The sequence below is a fragment of the Heterodontus francisci genome, chromosome 6 (assembly GCF_036365525.1).
Source record: "Heterodontus francisci isolate sHetFra1 chromosome 6, sHetFra1.hap1, whole genome shotgun sequence".
Classification (NCBI taxonomy): Eukaryota; Metazoa; Chordata; class Chondrichthyes; order Heterodontiformes; family Heterodontidae; genus Heterodontus; species Heterodontus francisci.
Window position 1 is genome coordinate 57,256,342 of NC_090376.1, and position 15,587 is coordinate 57,271,928.

General features: G+C 40.6%; 2 protein-coding genes across 5 annotated transcripts in view; one reads left to right on the forward strand and one right to left on the reverse strand.

Annotated features, from left to right (window-relative positions):
- elmod1 (ELMO/CED-12 domain containing 1) overlaps positions 1-2,958 on the reverse strand; it is a 109,346-nt gene extending 106,388 nt beyond the window's left edge. For all 3 annotated transcript variants that reach the window (XM_068033735.1, XM_068033734.1, XM_068033733.1), the window contains exon 1: positions 2,874-2,958. The gene's annotated coding sequence lies outside the window, so the exon portion shown is untranslated. The remainder of the gene's footprint in view (positions 1-2,873) is intronic.
- A 38-nt stretch (positions 2,959-2,996) lies between these two features.
- alkbh8 (alkB homolog 8, tRNA methyltransferase) overlaps positions 2,997-15,587 on the forward strand; it is a 45,943-nt gene continuing 33,352 nt past the window's right edge. For both annotated transcript variants that reach the window (XM_068033736.1, XM_068033737.1), the window contains exons 1-6: positions 2,997-3,312; positions 4,182-4,422; positions 8,000-8,131; positions 9,114-9,209; positions 9,841-9,945; positions 10,425-10,495. In XM_068033736.1, the coding sequence (XP_067889837.1) occupies positions 3,184-3,312; positions 4,182-4,422; positions 8,000-8,131; positions 9,114-9,209; positions 9,841-9,945; positions 10,425-10,495 (774 nt within the window). In that variant the 5' untranslated portion in view covers positions 2,997-3,183. The remainder of the gene's footprint in view (positions 3,313-4,181; positions 4,423-7,999; positions 8,132-9,113; positions 9,210-9,840; positions 9,946-10,424; positions 10,496-15,587) is intronic.

Genomic DNA, 15,587 nt, shown 5'->3' on the forward strand with positions numbered 1-15,587 from the left:
ACCAGCCTTCATTACTTTTTGACTAATACTCGGTTCTAGTGTAGCTACTGTTAGGGGGCCTATAGACTTTGCCCCACCAGTGACTTTTCCTTGCTATTTCTTATCTCCAACCAAAATGATTCTACATCTTGATCAACTGAACCAAAATCATATCTCCCTGTTATACTGATCTCATCCTTTACTACAGAGCTACCCCACCTCCTTTTCCTTTCTGCCTATCCTTCCAAAATGTCAAGTACCCCTGAATATTCAGTTCCCAGCCTTGGTCACCTTGTAATGGCTATCATTTCATACCCATTTATTTCTATTTGTGCCATCAATTAATCTATCTTGTTACAAATGCTCCATACATTCAGAAAAATAGCCTTTAATCTTGTTTTTTTTACTATTTTTCCCGACTTTGACTCTATTTACTGGTACACTGTTATGTTTGTACACTTTGTTCCTTCCTGTTACACTCTGGCTAGCATTACCCATATGGTTACCCTGCACTATTAACTTGTCCTTTCTCTAACTTTCTACGATTTCCTTCATATGAATCCTCGCAACCCCCCCCCCCCCCCCCCCAACTAGTTTAAATGCAAGTTCTTTCTTTTTATTCACAACATTTTTAAAACATCCTTTAACAGGCTAATTAGCATGGTTGCCAGTAGAACTGCTAACCTGTGATACAGTTAAGTATACTTCCAAAATAAGAAATCATTTGTGTTGCACTTCTACCCTACCAGTGTAAGATTTTTGAATGGGGATTGGTGGAGCAGACGAAGTAACAAATGAGCCCTTTTTGCTCCCCCATTTTTATCTGATAACACATTGGCCTGAATTTCACAGATAGGGGTAAAGCAGCCATGCTCACTGCTGACCTTGAAGACAGCTGCCCACAAAAATTTAGTGATCTCTGTGGTGGCGATTTTCCCTTTCCAGACATCAGTTTTCAATCTGGTGCCAAGTCAAGGGGATCTTCAGGTGTTCAACAGCAGCGATGAGATCAAGCACGGCAAGCAGCCAATCACAATGAAGTATTCTGACAGGCAGCAAACCAGGAAGTAAAATGCACTGAACTTTATACGGTTAATTAAAATTTTATAAAGAGTGAAATAAATGATTAGGAAATACACATGGGATTAAGGTAGAAACTGAAATATCAAATGGGAAAAGAAAATTAAAATGTGATTATAATGGAGAAGTTTGACATTCCACAAATATAAAATTAGTTTTTCCAAGGCCAATGAGGCTGTTCAGCAATAATTATGAACTTAGTACACTTAAAATACACAGTTACACCTCATTCAACATGCTTTTACATTTTTTAAAAAGGCTTTTTACAGCAAGACTAAGTGTAAAAGGGAAAGTTCCCGTCAGTTCAGTGATTTCTAATTAATTGCAGCCTGGGGGAACTTCAACAGCGCACCCTATGGGGTGCACATGCGGAATTCAGGAGTTGCTGCTAGTTTCAGAGGCAAATGCTGGCAGTTTCATGGGCAAAATCCAGGCCATTAAAACAATGACACAGAACCAATATCGCTCATGTCACTGCAGTTCCAGTGGAGGCAAGTCGAATTCTTGGCTAAAGGTGCACCAAATCACTATTAATCTTTAATAAAAAGTTTTCTGCGGGGAGAAGAGCATATTGAATTTATTTAAAAGTGCCTTATTATAAATCATCCACAAGTGTATCAGCAGAAACCACTTTGAGCCAGGTCATTTAGGTAAAGTTGAAAATTTTAGACTTTGACATGGTCTTAAACCAGAGGGCCTATTATATTGAATAAGCACTTCTATATATGAAATGCGAGTCGCTGAATCTGGCAACAATGAAATATAATGGTATAGCTAGATTAACAATTTGCATGACTTATCAATCAATAGCCACTTTTGCACCTCGAATGAAAAAATACCCATATCACAGATTGTGTTGTTTCTGGTGCGTTACATAACGTTTATAGAAAGGGACTAGCAAAATATATACCTGTAAGATCTCCAGGAACGAAGCCACAAAATTAAATTGCTCTTTAGAAAATATCCTTATCTAATCCTTAAGGGCAATTACTCGTGTTGTAGGCTAAAATTGTAAAGGTACGATTTCCATTGAGTTTTATCAAGGTTGGGGCTTTTGGTTAACACAATTAGTTCCAATAAAATAAAAAGGACGCTCAATGGGGATTTAAAAAATGCTGACTCATTGGAGATCATCAGTGATGCGGTTATTTTCTTGTCCATGCTAATTGATACTATGAGTATGCAACCTGCCTCGAATTGCTATACTTACCTAAGCGGTTATGTGACTGAGAGGGAAGGGCACGTAGCGCTGGCGGGCAGCCGCAGCACCGCACTGCAGTCAAGGCTGGTGAGGGGAACACGCTTCGCATTTAATAAGCATAATCAATCCTCGAGTCTTCTCTCTCCCAAAAGATGGAGATGATGGATTTTCATCGTCACACACACACAAAGCGGTAAAGAGCACCTCGGAGTTGATCCAGCCAAGGATGGGGGTACAATTGTCGAGGATGTTCAAAACAGCTGCATCTCGGGGCTTTGTTTCCACAGTTAGTTTGTTTATTTATTGTCTGACTTGAGGAAATAAATAACGGTCAACCCTCATTTGTCTGTAGGTTTCTATGGCAAGTGTTATATTTCATTAAATGTTACTCGTGCAGTTTTACTGATGGACGGATTTTCGGTGAGATGGAAACATCGCAGCAGCGACACAGCCCGGACTCGATGATAAATCCGCACCTGCCCTCAGCATCCATCTCAAAGCTAAGATGGGCCACAGCACTCCGGCGCCTATTGCTACTCCTTTTCAAAACCACATATCTTTGTCTCTATTTATTTTATTTCCCTCCCACTGTAATTGGAACCTGCTCACTCACCTGGCCTGAGGTCGCGGCTCCTATGCAGCTGAGGCAGGATGAGGACCACCTCAGGCAGCCGCTGACTCTGTTACCATGACACAGGCTGCGGCGGAAGTACAGGCAGACAGCACCGGAAACACAGGCAGTGCAGCCGGAAGCATCCGCTGGACGAAGTCAGGGTCCTGGAAAGCTGAGCACAGATGGAGTGAGGGAAATCACACTTTACATATTCAACAGAAACCCCCCCCACTCTGTTAAAGCTCATGCTCTGGCAGTGCTGCAGCCATTTGTTCACGGACCGCGATTAGTCTTTGACCCTGGACTAGACATGGCGGCCCCCAGCAGTAAAAACATGAAATTGTCCAAAGAACAGAAAAAATTACTGAGAAAACAAATAAAAGCGCAACACATCCTCTTGAAGCAAGACGGCATCTCAACCGTGTCTGGACCGACTAAAGTAAGTTTGTTTCTCTTGTATTTCTCTCAACAACAGTTCGTATTTCAATGGTGCTGCTTTCTGGCTCCAATGTGATCTCTCATCTGCTGAAAACAGTTTCTGTACAAGAGTTGTCAGTGCTACAGTTTAGTTTTCTCTGAGAATTTAAAACGTTCTGAATCCAAATTATTAATATAGGTTAGGAAACCCAGCATCAATCTCCCCTTACCCCCTTCTTTGATATCACTCTGGCAAACATCCGTTGTTTCATGCTTTTAACTCTTTATTTACACCTTGAATTCCCGCTACTTTCAGTTTCAGTAGCAATCGTTTGACCCGTCCATTATTCCTGTTTTTTTCCTTCATTAACTTGTGTCTCACTTGAGTCAGCACGACCCACTCCACTTCTTCCTCGATTTGCCCAATGATGATTTATCAATCAAGTCCAGTTCGAGGCACTCATCCTTCAATCCCCTCACATTTATCTGACCATGCAAGTTCTGATACTCGCCTTGTGATGATCAAATCACGTTCATCCAGCTAACTGATCAGTAGATAATTATCACAGCTTCTCTCTGCCATTTGCACTAAACGTATACTTCTAATTTACAATCTGTGATAGATTCTAAATGGCCTGGAATACTTGCAACTTTTAACAGAATATCAGAATTTAAGACATTTGACTCCTATAGCTATATAGCTGCAACTTGAAAAATGTATCTTTAATATTCATTGTAATAACAGAGACAATTTAATTTGATCTCTTCAATATTTTATAACTTGCTGATTTTATAAAGCATAATTAATGCCAGTAGAAACTTTATAGCAGCCTATTTTAATGATTAATATAGTTTCTGATGTAATATCTCACATCGTTTTGTTTTAATTAGCACTTGGTTATAGCCAATGGTGGTCTGGGCAATGGTGTCAGCCGACAGCAGCTGAATGAAGTGTTACAGGAGTTTGGAACAGTTGAGACCCTTCTGATGCTTCCACATAAACCACATGCATTTGCAACGTATAGTTCAATTCAAGAAGCCAGAGAAGCATACAGTGCTCTTAATGGGCGAAACCTAAAGACTGATGGAAATACACAACCTATCACTTTGTATCTGAACTTTGTGGAGGAAGGTAAGTCCATTTCTGATCTTAATTCATGCTGAACTGTAAAACTCAACACTCTAGGATCAGTCTTGTGTTCAATTTTTATGGAATGAACTTATTTAAGATTTGATGTTGAGCTTTTTACTTAATAATTAACTTAGCTACCCATACAATTAAAGAAAGTTTATTCCTGAAGAATAGTAGTTCAATCTATACAAACCCTTTTCCAGAAATATTATCCTAGCTTATGAAAGCTTTTATTTTCACTGCATTTGCTTTTAAAGCTAATTTTGTAGTCTTGGCAAGTAAGTATTTTAACTATGTCTTTCCTCAAAATCTGCCAAATCCCAGATGATTCTGCAGTTCTACCAAAGCACAGAGGAAATAACTCATTCATACCTTCACTCTCCAATATGACAAAATACTGATAGTAACCTTCAACTGGCATATTTTGCATACCATCTTGCTATATTTTGTTAGCTTTAAAACTGGCAAGGGGTTAAAAATTAATTGTGTGTGTGTGTGTATAAAATAAAGGATTGATGGATACTTCTTTATACTTTTTACAGAGTTGTGGGATTCCATACCCAAAGCACCAGAACAAAATGGAATTTGACTTATTGATTCACTGTAAATCAGTGGCTCTGATATCCCCTACTTGGCATAAAATAGTGAATTCTCTTACTCATTTTGAGCAACACTGTGGAAGATCTACCAGTAAAGTATTATCAGTTTAGGTGCTTTAACAAACTAAACACTTTTTTTTTAGAAACATGGAAAATTTATGGCACAGAAGAAGGCCATTCAGCCCATTGTGTTTGTGCCAGCTGAGAAACAGCTATTCAGCCTAATCCCACTTTCTAGCTCTTGGTCCGTAGCCCTGTAGGTTATGGCACTTCAGGCGCATTTACAAGTACTTTTTAAATGCTAAGAGGATTTCTGCCTCTACCACCCTTTCAGACAGTGAGTTTTAGACCCCCACCACCCTCTGGGTGAAAAAATTTCTCTTTAACTCCCTTTTAATCCTTCTGCCAATTAGTTTAAATCTATCCCCAGAGGTTATTGACCTCTCTGCCATTCTGTCTAGGCCTCTCATAATTTTATACACCTCAATTAAATCTCCTGTCAGCCTATTCTGTTCCAAAGAAAACAACCCAGCCTATGCAATCTGTCCTCAGCTAAAATTTTCCTTTCCTGGCAACATCCTCATAAATCTCCTCTGTACCCCCTCTAGTGTGATCACATCCTTCTTGTAATGCAGTGACCAGAACTGTATGCAGTACACTAGCAGTGGCCAAACTAGTGTTTTATACAGTTCTAGCATAACCTCCCCTCTCTTGTACTTTATGCCTCTGCTAATAAAGAAAAGTATCCTCTATGCCTTCTTAACCATCTTATCCACCTGTCCTGCTGCCTTCAGAGATCTGTGGATATGCACTTCAAGGTCCCTCTGTTCCTCTATACTTCTCAGTTTCCTACCATTTATTGCATATTCCCTTGCCTAGTTTGCCCTCACTAAATGCATTATCTCTCACTTCACCAAATTGCATTCCATTTGCTACATTTCTGCCCACCTGATTAGTCCATTGATATCTTCCTGCAGCCTACAGCTTTCTTCCTCATTATCAACCACATGACCAATTTTCATATCATCTGCAAACTTAATCATGCCTCCTATATTTAAGTCTAAATCATTGACCTTACTTCTAGTCACAAATACATCTGCTGAGTATTACCCTTTGCTTTCTGCCACTGAGCCAATTTTGGATTTTACTTGCCCTTAGATCCCATAGGCTCTTACTTTTCTGGCCAGTCTGCCATGTGAAACCTTGTCAAAAGCCTTGCTAACATCCATATAGACTTCATCAAATGCACCTGGGTGTCCTTGTTCATAAGTCATTGAAAGGTAACATGCAGGTGCATCAAGCAATTAGGAAGGCAAATGGTATGTTAGCCTTTATTGCAAGAGGATTTGAGTACAGGAGTAAAGAAGTCTAGCTGCAATTGTATAGAGCCTTGGTGAGACCACACCTGGAGTATTGTGTATAGTTTTGGTCTCCTACCTAAAGAAGGATATACTTGCCATAGAGGGAGTGCAACGAAGGTTCACAAGACTGATTCCTGGGATGGCGGGATTTTCTTGAGAGGAGAGATTGAGGAGACTGGGCCTATATCCTCTAGAGTTTAGAAGAATAAGAGATGATCTCATTGAAGCCTACAAAATTCTTACAGGGCTCAACAGGGTTAATGCAGGAAGGATGTTTCTCCTGGCTGAGGGATGTCTATAACCAGGGGACACAGTCTCAGATTAAGAGGTAGGCCAGATGACTGGGATGGAGGAATTTCTTCACTGAGGGTGGTGAATCTGTGGAATTCTCTACCCCAGAAGGCTGTGGAGGCTCAGTCATTGAGTATATTCTAGACAGATTGATAGATTTCTAGATATTAAAGATAATCAAGGGATATGGCGATAGTGCGGGAAAATGGCATTGAGGTAGATCAGCCATGATCTAGTTGAATGGCAGAGCAGGCTCGAGGGGCCAAATGGCCTACTCCTCCTATTTCCTATGTTCGTACCCATATCAACCCTCCTTGTTAACTTCTCAAATTCAGTCAAGTTAGTCAGACACAAGCTTCATTTAACAAATCCATGCTCACTATCCTTGACTGATCCTGCCTTTCTAAATAATGATTTATACTCTGTCTCAGAATTTTTTCCAACAATTTGCCCTCCAACGAGGTTAAGATGACTGGCCTGTAATTACTCTATCTATTGCTTGCTCTCTTTTTGAACAATGGTGCCATGTTAGCAGTCCTCCAGCATCATGCCTGCAGCCAGATAAAATTGGAAAGTGATGGTCACTTTTTTAACTCTTTAATATTAAAGAGGCGGTTAGTTTTTTTAAAAACTTGCCTTTATAGTTAAGGCATTACATGCATCCCTAGCATTTTATAAACTGGTGATAATGTAACGAAAAGTCAGTTGGCGGCTGTGGTTTGGGAAGCAACAGTGGTAAAGATAGGGAGGGGTGACCTCAACAAATACAGTGGGGCTTCTGGGGTAACAATTCATTAAACCTGTCCTGCATAAATGCAACCTGGCTTCATAGGTAGCAATACAGCACTCAATTGCTCAATAAATTTGCATCTGTGCTTTAGCATGGTCCCACCTCTGGTGTGAGAAAGATCAACGGATATGCTGTGATGCTGTTTTTTTTCCCCCCCCAAGAGGTATCACTGCCTTCTATAGAACAAGTAAAAACAACAGTCAATCAGAAAAAGCCATAACGACGCTTCCAAGCCATATCTCTCATGATAGAGCTGCCAGGGCATAGCACATTATTCTTTGACGTGTTGTTCATGTCTCACTTCCTACCCCTTCCTTTCTTTTTCGTTCCTCACAGCTGAAGTACTCTGAAAGTTGAATGTCAAACTATTTAAAGTCATCCAGGAACCTTATCCTGTTTAGAAAATTAATATTGACATGCGAGCTTATATCGTTATACTTGTCAACATTAGGCATGAATTAAGAAAATTGCAATTACTCGTGCTAATTAAGAAGTCTTATTTGAAGGGGAAAATCTCTTTTAATATCTTTTTAAAGTTGTTAGTCAAGGCGTTTCTCCTTTGAACCTACCACCTGGCCTTCTGGTGATTGAAGAAATTATTTCTCCTGATTATGAGAAGAGGCTTTTGGAATTTGGAGATGGAAGCACAGATACAACACAGGAAAATGGTGAGTAGTACAGGAAAAAACAGTAGGAAGTATTTAGAATCATCTAAGTGCATCAAGTGCAGAATGGCTTATTAATTGTTTATGCCCAATTGTGTAACCATTTTCTATTCATTTTAAAAGGTGAGGCAAAGGAGCATTGTTTAGGGTAGCTACTATTCCATAATCTGATGTATAATACAAAATGTTTCTCCTGCAACAATTTCTGGCTGACAGCATGAGTAGGTGACCCACCTAAGCCCGTACCCATCGTAAGATCAGTAGGAACAGGAGTAAGCAATTCAGCCTATTGGGTTTGCTCTGCCAGCCACTCAATTAGATCAGAACTGATCTGCACCTCAACTCCCATTTTCCTGCCTTTGCTTCAGTCACTCTGCCACTGATCACGAAGGTGCCCATGAATGACTTGTTTTTTGAAGCAGGAAGGGTAAAGGTTCACTTCCTTAAAGTGGTGTACTGCCCAGAATCCAGTGAGTTGATTTTGAACAGTAATCTACCATGGAAAATAGTGGGTATGAACCAATCTCCTATGTCTTTGTGTGTAATCCTTTGATACACCAATGTGCTGTTCTGCATTCAATTGAGTCTTTTTAATACCACCCTGCACTTGTTTTTAGACCATATTTTGTTCTAAACAATGGGCCAAGATAATCATGTCTAAATAATTTTGATATGCTTCTAAATGGAAAGCCATGAAACAGTGTTGGTAGTAAAAGCATGATGATCAAAATAGATGGCTGTTGACATTTACATTAATATTGGTTTGATTTACATTTTCTTTGCAGATTTGCTTAGTTTATTTCATACAGCATCTTCTAAATTGCAAAGCTTTACTCTGTATGTTCCTATGATTTGTTACTTCTTTACAAGCACAGGACATAGCAATATAAAATGATACAACTTTAACAAATCTGGTTAAATGAATATTGCACCCTGCATTGAAATTCAGTCTTTAAGATGGTTTTATTTTTTCTGATTTTCATAGTCCAGAGAGCTCTGAAACATCGACGAGTAAAGCACTATGGCTACGAATTTCGTTATGACAACAATAAAGTAGACAAGGATAAGCCTCTGCCAGGAGGTACATTAGACTATGTATGAACCTTTACTTTGGTGGAATAAATGTTTGAATTGTAAGCTGTTGCAGGAAATATCTCAAAAAACTATATTTTCTGTATTGCAGAGTGAATGAAGCTTTAATTCAAGTAATTTTTGTTTGTGCTGGATTTTTAACTGACACTTCTTTAAAAAAGGTTGGCCTGCTAATCAGATTTCTGCTTGTTTAGGTAGAAGTTCTAAAGCATATTTTTGCTCATCTCCCTTGTCTTGCTTGAAATAGAAACTGAGCAACATTAGTCTTGCCACAATGGAATAATCCTATGAAAATTTTGTGCATGTGTGTTTGTGTGATATATATAGCTATATTATGAACCTTAAAATTACTTTTTTTTTGGACTTCAGCTGGGTATTATACCATAAAATCAAAATTTCCACATCCTTCCCAATTTCTCTTGTCCGGTTAAAACTTGTTAAGTAGTACCTGCACTAAAGCTGCCTCTTTAGAGATGTAAAAGCTGTAACATGCATGATGAAATTCACAATAGTTATGTTTACTAATTACTGAATAAGGCATTTATTTTGTTCTTTTCAAGTGCAAAATTATAAGCATTCAAACATTTGGATAATTGTTGTTTTTGTTTTTTTTAAATTAGGTCTTCCTGAAATTTGTGATAACTTTTTAGAGCAATGCTTGGAAAAAGGATATGTAAAATTTAAACCTGATCAGCTTACCATAAATCAGTATGAGCCTGGACAAGGTGAATAAACTTAACACTTTCAAATAGTATTTTAAGGTGTTATTACAAGGTTGGGTTTGACAATTAATGAAAGCTAGAAGACTGGGAGAATCTCTTGTGTTAGCTAAATATCGGTTTTGTTGATGGAACATGATTTATTTTCAACCTCTTGATACAACTATAAATTATGTAAACCTACCTTTAAATTTTAAAAATGTATAATTTTTAAAGAAACCTAACAGCCAGTGACTAGAAAAATACAAATTTATATTGTAGAACTTTTGGTATTGTACTTAGATGTGGAACTGACTAATGTATGGGGTTAACTCATTTTGGGAGCCTCCAATTATACTGCATTGGTATCAAGGTTGACTTTTCAGATAATGTGTAGTTTTATTTTGCATTTTGCAGCGAATAAAGCACCAAATACAGACATTGTGATTTGGTTTTTATTGAGCAGAATTAATATTGTATAATTGTTTTTGCACTTATTCTGACAGGAATTCCTCCCCACGTTGACACTCATTCTCCATTTGAGGATGGGATCATTTGTCTAAGCCTTGGAGCAGAGGTAAGTTCAGTTTTGGGTCTTAGTTAACAAAAAAAGTTTGAAATTCATAGGAACATAGGAGCAGGAATAGGCTATTCAGCCCATTGAGCCTGCTCTGCCATTCAGTATGATCATGGCTGATCATCCACTTCAATGCCTTTTTCCCACACCATCACCATATCCCTTTATGTCATTGGTATTTAGAAATCTGTCAATCTCTACTTTAAACATACTCAATGACTGAGCTTCCTGATATTGAGACTGGAGGCATGCGGTGTATGCTCTTGTCCTCTTTTGTCATAAAGATTTGTAAGGTATAACATCCTGTAGCTGTTTTTTGGAGTCCTGGGTGTTAATTTGTGGCAAACATCTGGGGTGCAGGACTGCAAGTGCACTACATGCACATTCTTCCTATTCCTTGTACACTTGCTTGAGTTGCAATGCTCCGCCCCTTCCCAGTTCTTAGCCTCCAACAATGGTGGAAATTGTCAGCTGGTACAGGAATTAGCTGGTCTTGCAGTCAATGTATGTTTCAGTTTGCACAGTTCACCAATAGTTTTTGATTGTAATTTTAAAGATTGTCAGTAAATTGACAGTAATATCAGCTGTTAATTTCTTCACTGGTCAGTTTGGTGGATGGAAGCTGAGTTTCTGGTCAGATGGTGGGTTTTGGAAGGCATGGTGTTTATCAAACTCTTGCCTGTTCTTGGCCACATCCTGTTTTGCAGTCCAGTATGGACACCCACCCTCTTTTGCCTCACAATTAGCACACAGCTGGGAGGCAAAGCAATTTATTATATTCCTATGCTGTTAGGCTTGGCAGTTCTAATTGGATTTAGGACTTATTCATTGAGAGCATTGGTGATTAAATCCTAAATCCACTGAGCAGATGTTTCCAAACCAACAAGCGTACCCAATTCAAACAGGTGAACTTGGTGGTAAGATTGAGATATTAGGAACTAAAAGCTTGATCAAAGAGGTGTGTTTTAAGGTGGATATTTAAAGGAGGAGAGGGAAATGGAGAAGCGGAGAGGTTTAGGAAGGGATTTCATGACTTGGGGCCTAGATAGCTAAGGCATGGCTATAAATAGTGGATGGAGTCAAGGGAAGATGCACAAGAGGCCAGAGTAAGAAAAATAGATTTTTTTGGGGTTGTGTTCGTAAGACTGGAGAAAGTTAGAGATGGAGAGAAGGATTTGAACACCTGGTTGAAATTTTGAGGCTTTTGGGAGATTGGGAACCAATGTAGGTCAGCAAGGATTGTGATGTTGGATGAGCAGGACTTGGTATGGATAGGATATGGCTTGCAGAGTTTTGGATGAGTTGACGTTGGTGGAGGAATGGAAGGGAGACAGGAGAGGAGCGTAGAAACTGGAGTAAGCCATTCAGCCCATCGGGCCTGCTCCGCCATTCAATACGATAATGTCTGATCTCCCGCTTCAGTGCCTTTTCCCGAACAATCCCCATATCCCTTTATATCATTGGTGTTTAGAAATCTGTCAATCTGTGCTTTAAACATACTCAATGACTGAGCTTCCACAGCCCTCTGGGGTAGAGAATTCCAAAGGTTCACAACCCTCTGAGTAAAGAAATTTCTCCTCATCTCGGTCCTAAGTGGCTTCCCCTTATTTTGAATTTGTGTCCCCTGGTTCTAGACTCCCCAACCAGGGGAAATATCTGAGCTGCATCAACCCTGTCTATCCCTTTAAGTATTTTGCAAGTTTCAATGAGATGACTTCTCATTCTTTGAAGTTCCAGAGAATATAGACCCAGTTTCCCCAACACCTCTTTATGGTGCAGTCCCGCCATCCTGGGTACAAGTCTGGTGAACCTTGGTTGCACTCCCTTTATGGCAATAATATCCTTCTTAAGGTAAGGGGACCAAAACTGCACACAGTACTCCAGGTGCGGTCTAACCAAGGTTCTATACGATTGAAGCAAGACTTCACTACTCCTGTACTCTCATGCTCCTGTGATAAAGGCTAACGTACCATTAACCTTCCTAATTGCTTGCTGCACCTGCATGTTAGCTTTCACTGACTTATTGACAAGGACATCCAAGTCCCTTTGTATATCTACACTTTCTAACCTCTTACCAAAGAACAGTACAACACAGGAACAGGCCATTCGGCCCTCCAAGCCTGCGCCGATCTTGATGCCTGCCTAAACTAAAACCTTCTGCACTTCCGGGGTCCGTTTCCCTCTATTCCCATCCTATTCATGTATTTGTCAAGATGCCTCTTAAACGTCTCTATGGTACCTGCTTCCACCACCTCCCCCGGCAACAAGTTCCAGGCACTCTCCACCCTCTGTGTAAAGAACTTGCCTTGCACATCCCCTCTAAACTTTGCCACATATAGATGACATCCACTGCCCTTCCTTCATCAATCATCTTCGTCACTTCCTCAAAAAACTCAATCAAGTTAGTGAGACACGACCTCCCCTTCACAAAACCATGCTGCCTCTTGCTAATAAGTCCATTTGTTTCCAAATGGGAGTAAATCCTGTCCCGAAGAATCCTCTCTAATAATTTCCCTACCACTGATGTAAGGCTCACCTGCCTATAATTTCCTGGATTATCCTTGCTACCCTTCTTAAACAAAGGAACAACATTGGCTATTCTCCAGTCCTCTGGGACCTCGCCTGTAGCCAATGAGGATGCAAAAATTTCTGTCAAGGCCCCAGCAATTTCTTCCCTTGCCTCCCTCAGTATTCTTGGGTAGATCCCATCAGGCCCTGGGGACTTATCTACCTTAATGCTTTGCAAGACACCCAACACCTCCTTTTTGATAATGAGATGACTGAGACTATCTACACTTCCTTCTCCTTGGTGAATACTGATGCAAAGTACTCATTTAGTACCTCGCCCATTTCCTCTGGCTCCACACATAGATTCCCTTCTCTGTCCTTGAGTGGGCCAACCCTTTCCCTGGTTACCCTCTTGCTCTTTATATACGTATAAAAAGCCTTGGGATTTTCCTTTAATCCTGTTTGCCAATGACTTTTCATAACCCCTTTTAGCCCTCCTGACTCCTTGCTTAAGTTCCTTCCTACTGCCTTTATATTCCTCAAGGGATTCGTCTGTTCCTCGCCTTCCAGCCCTTACGAATGCTTCCTTTTTCTTTTTGACGAGGCTCACAATATCCCGCGTTATCCAAGGTTCCTGAAACTTGCCAAACTTATCCTTCTTCCTCACAGGAACATGCTGGTCCTGGATTCTAATCAACTGACGTTTGAAAGACTCCCACATGTCAGATGTTGATTTACCCTCAAATAGCCGCCCCCAATCTAAATTCTTCAGTTCCTGCCTAATATTGTTATAATTAGCCTTCCCCCAATTTAGCACCATCACCCGAGGACTACTCTTATCCTTATCCACAAGTACCTTAAAACTTATGGAATTATGGTCACTGTTCCCGAAATGTTCCCCTACTGAAACTTCGACCACCTGGCCGGGCTCATTCCCCAATACCAGGTCCAGTACGGCCCCATCCCTAGTTGGACTATCTACGTATTGTTTCAAGAAGCCCTCCTGGATGCTCCTTACAAATTCTGCCCCATCCAAGCCCCTAGCACTAAGTGAGTCCCAGTCAATATCGGGGAAGTTAAAATCACCCACCACTACAACCCTGTTACCTTTACATCTTTCCAAAATATGTCTACATATCTGCTTCTCTACCTCCCGCTGGCTGTTGGGAGGCCTGTAGTAAACATCCAACATCGTGACTGCACCTTTCCTATTCCTGAGCTCCACCCATATTGCCTCGCTGCATGACCCCTCCGAGGTGTCCTCCCGCAGTACAGCTGTGATATTCTCCTTAACCAGGAATGCAACTCCCCCACCCCTTTTACATCCCCCTCTATCCCGCCTGAAGCTTCTAAATCCTGGAACAGTTAGCTGCCAATCCTGTCCTTCCCTCAACCAAGTCTCTGTAATAACAACAACATCATAGTTCCAAGTACTAATCCAAGCTCTAAGTTCACCTGCCTTACCTGTTACATTTCTCGCATTGAAACAAATGCACTTCAGACCACCAGTCCCGCTGTGCTCAGCAACATTTCCCTGCCTGCTCTTCCTCTTAGTCCTACTGGCCTTATTTACTAGTTCCCCCTCATTTATTTCACTTGCTGTCCTACTGCTCTGGTTCCCACCCCCCTGCCACACTAGTTTAAACCCTCCCGAGTGACGCTAGCAAACCTCGCAGCCAGGATATTTGTGCCCCTCCAGTTTAGATGCAACCCGTCCTTCTTGTACAGGTCCCACCTGTCCCTGAAGAGATCCCAATGGTACAGATATCTGAAACCCTCCCTTCTACACCAGCTGTTCAGCCACATGTTTAGCTGCAAGATAAGCTTGGAGAGATTATGAGGGGAAATGGGAGTGCGGTTAGAGAAGGACATGGGCTTCTGGCTACAGCAGAGGGGTGTCTAGGAATAGGCGTGGCCTGGTGAGCAAGTGCAAGAGGGTTGAAGAGCAGCAGAGGTAGCTGAACAGATGGTCTCAATCTTGTGACAAACGAGTCCATGAGCTGCTTGCACTTGTTAAGGGTGCAGGGGTAAAGGATGGTTAGTAGTGGCGAAATGAAATTGGGGTCTAACTTTGCCTTGTAGGGTATTCTTGTAACTGACCTTTATAACTCCAAAGAAAGAAAGACTTGCATTCATATAGTGCCTTTCAGAACCTCAGGACATCCAAAGCTCTTTACAGTCAGTGAAATACTGTCCGAACACAACTTTAAGGACTTTGATTTGGTCCATCATTTCAAAAGCAAATGTATTTCCTTGTGCCAAGTAATTTACAATGTTGGCAGGAGGTGTTCTGGATTTGTGTGGCTGCTGTGTTTGAGTTTGCTTTTTATATTAGTGGAATGTGTTCCATCTGTTGGTGATAAATAATGTTACTTTGTATCTTATCAGGATGTCACTTAGCCGTGGTGAGGCTAGTTAGGGTAAGGGGAATTTCTTTAAATAAGATTGTGGATTCTTCAGAGGGGGAGAAGATGCACCTTTAACTGGAATCTAGATTGAATAGGTGCATTTTGTACAATCTTAAAGCTCCTATGTTACAAAAAAAACAAGTTTATAGATCATAGCTGTCCAGTATGGTGCTCGG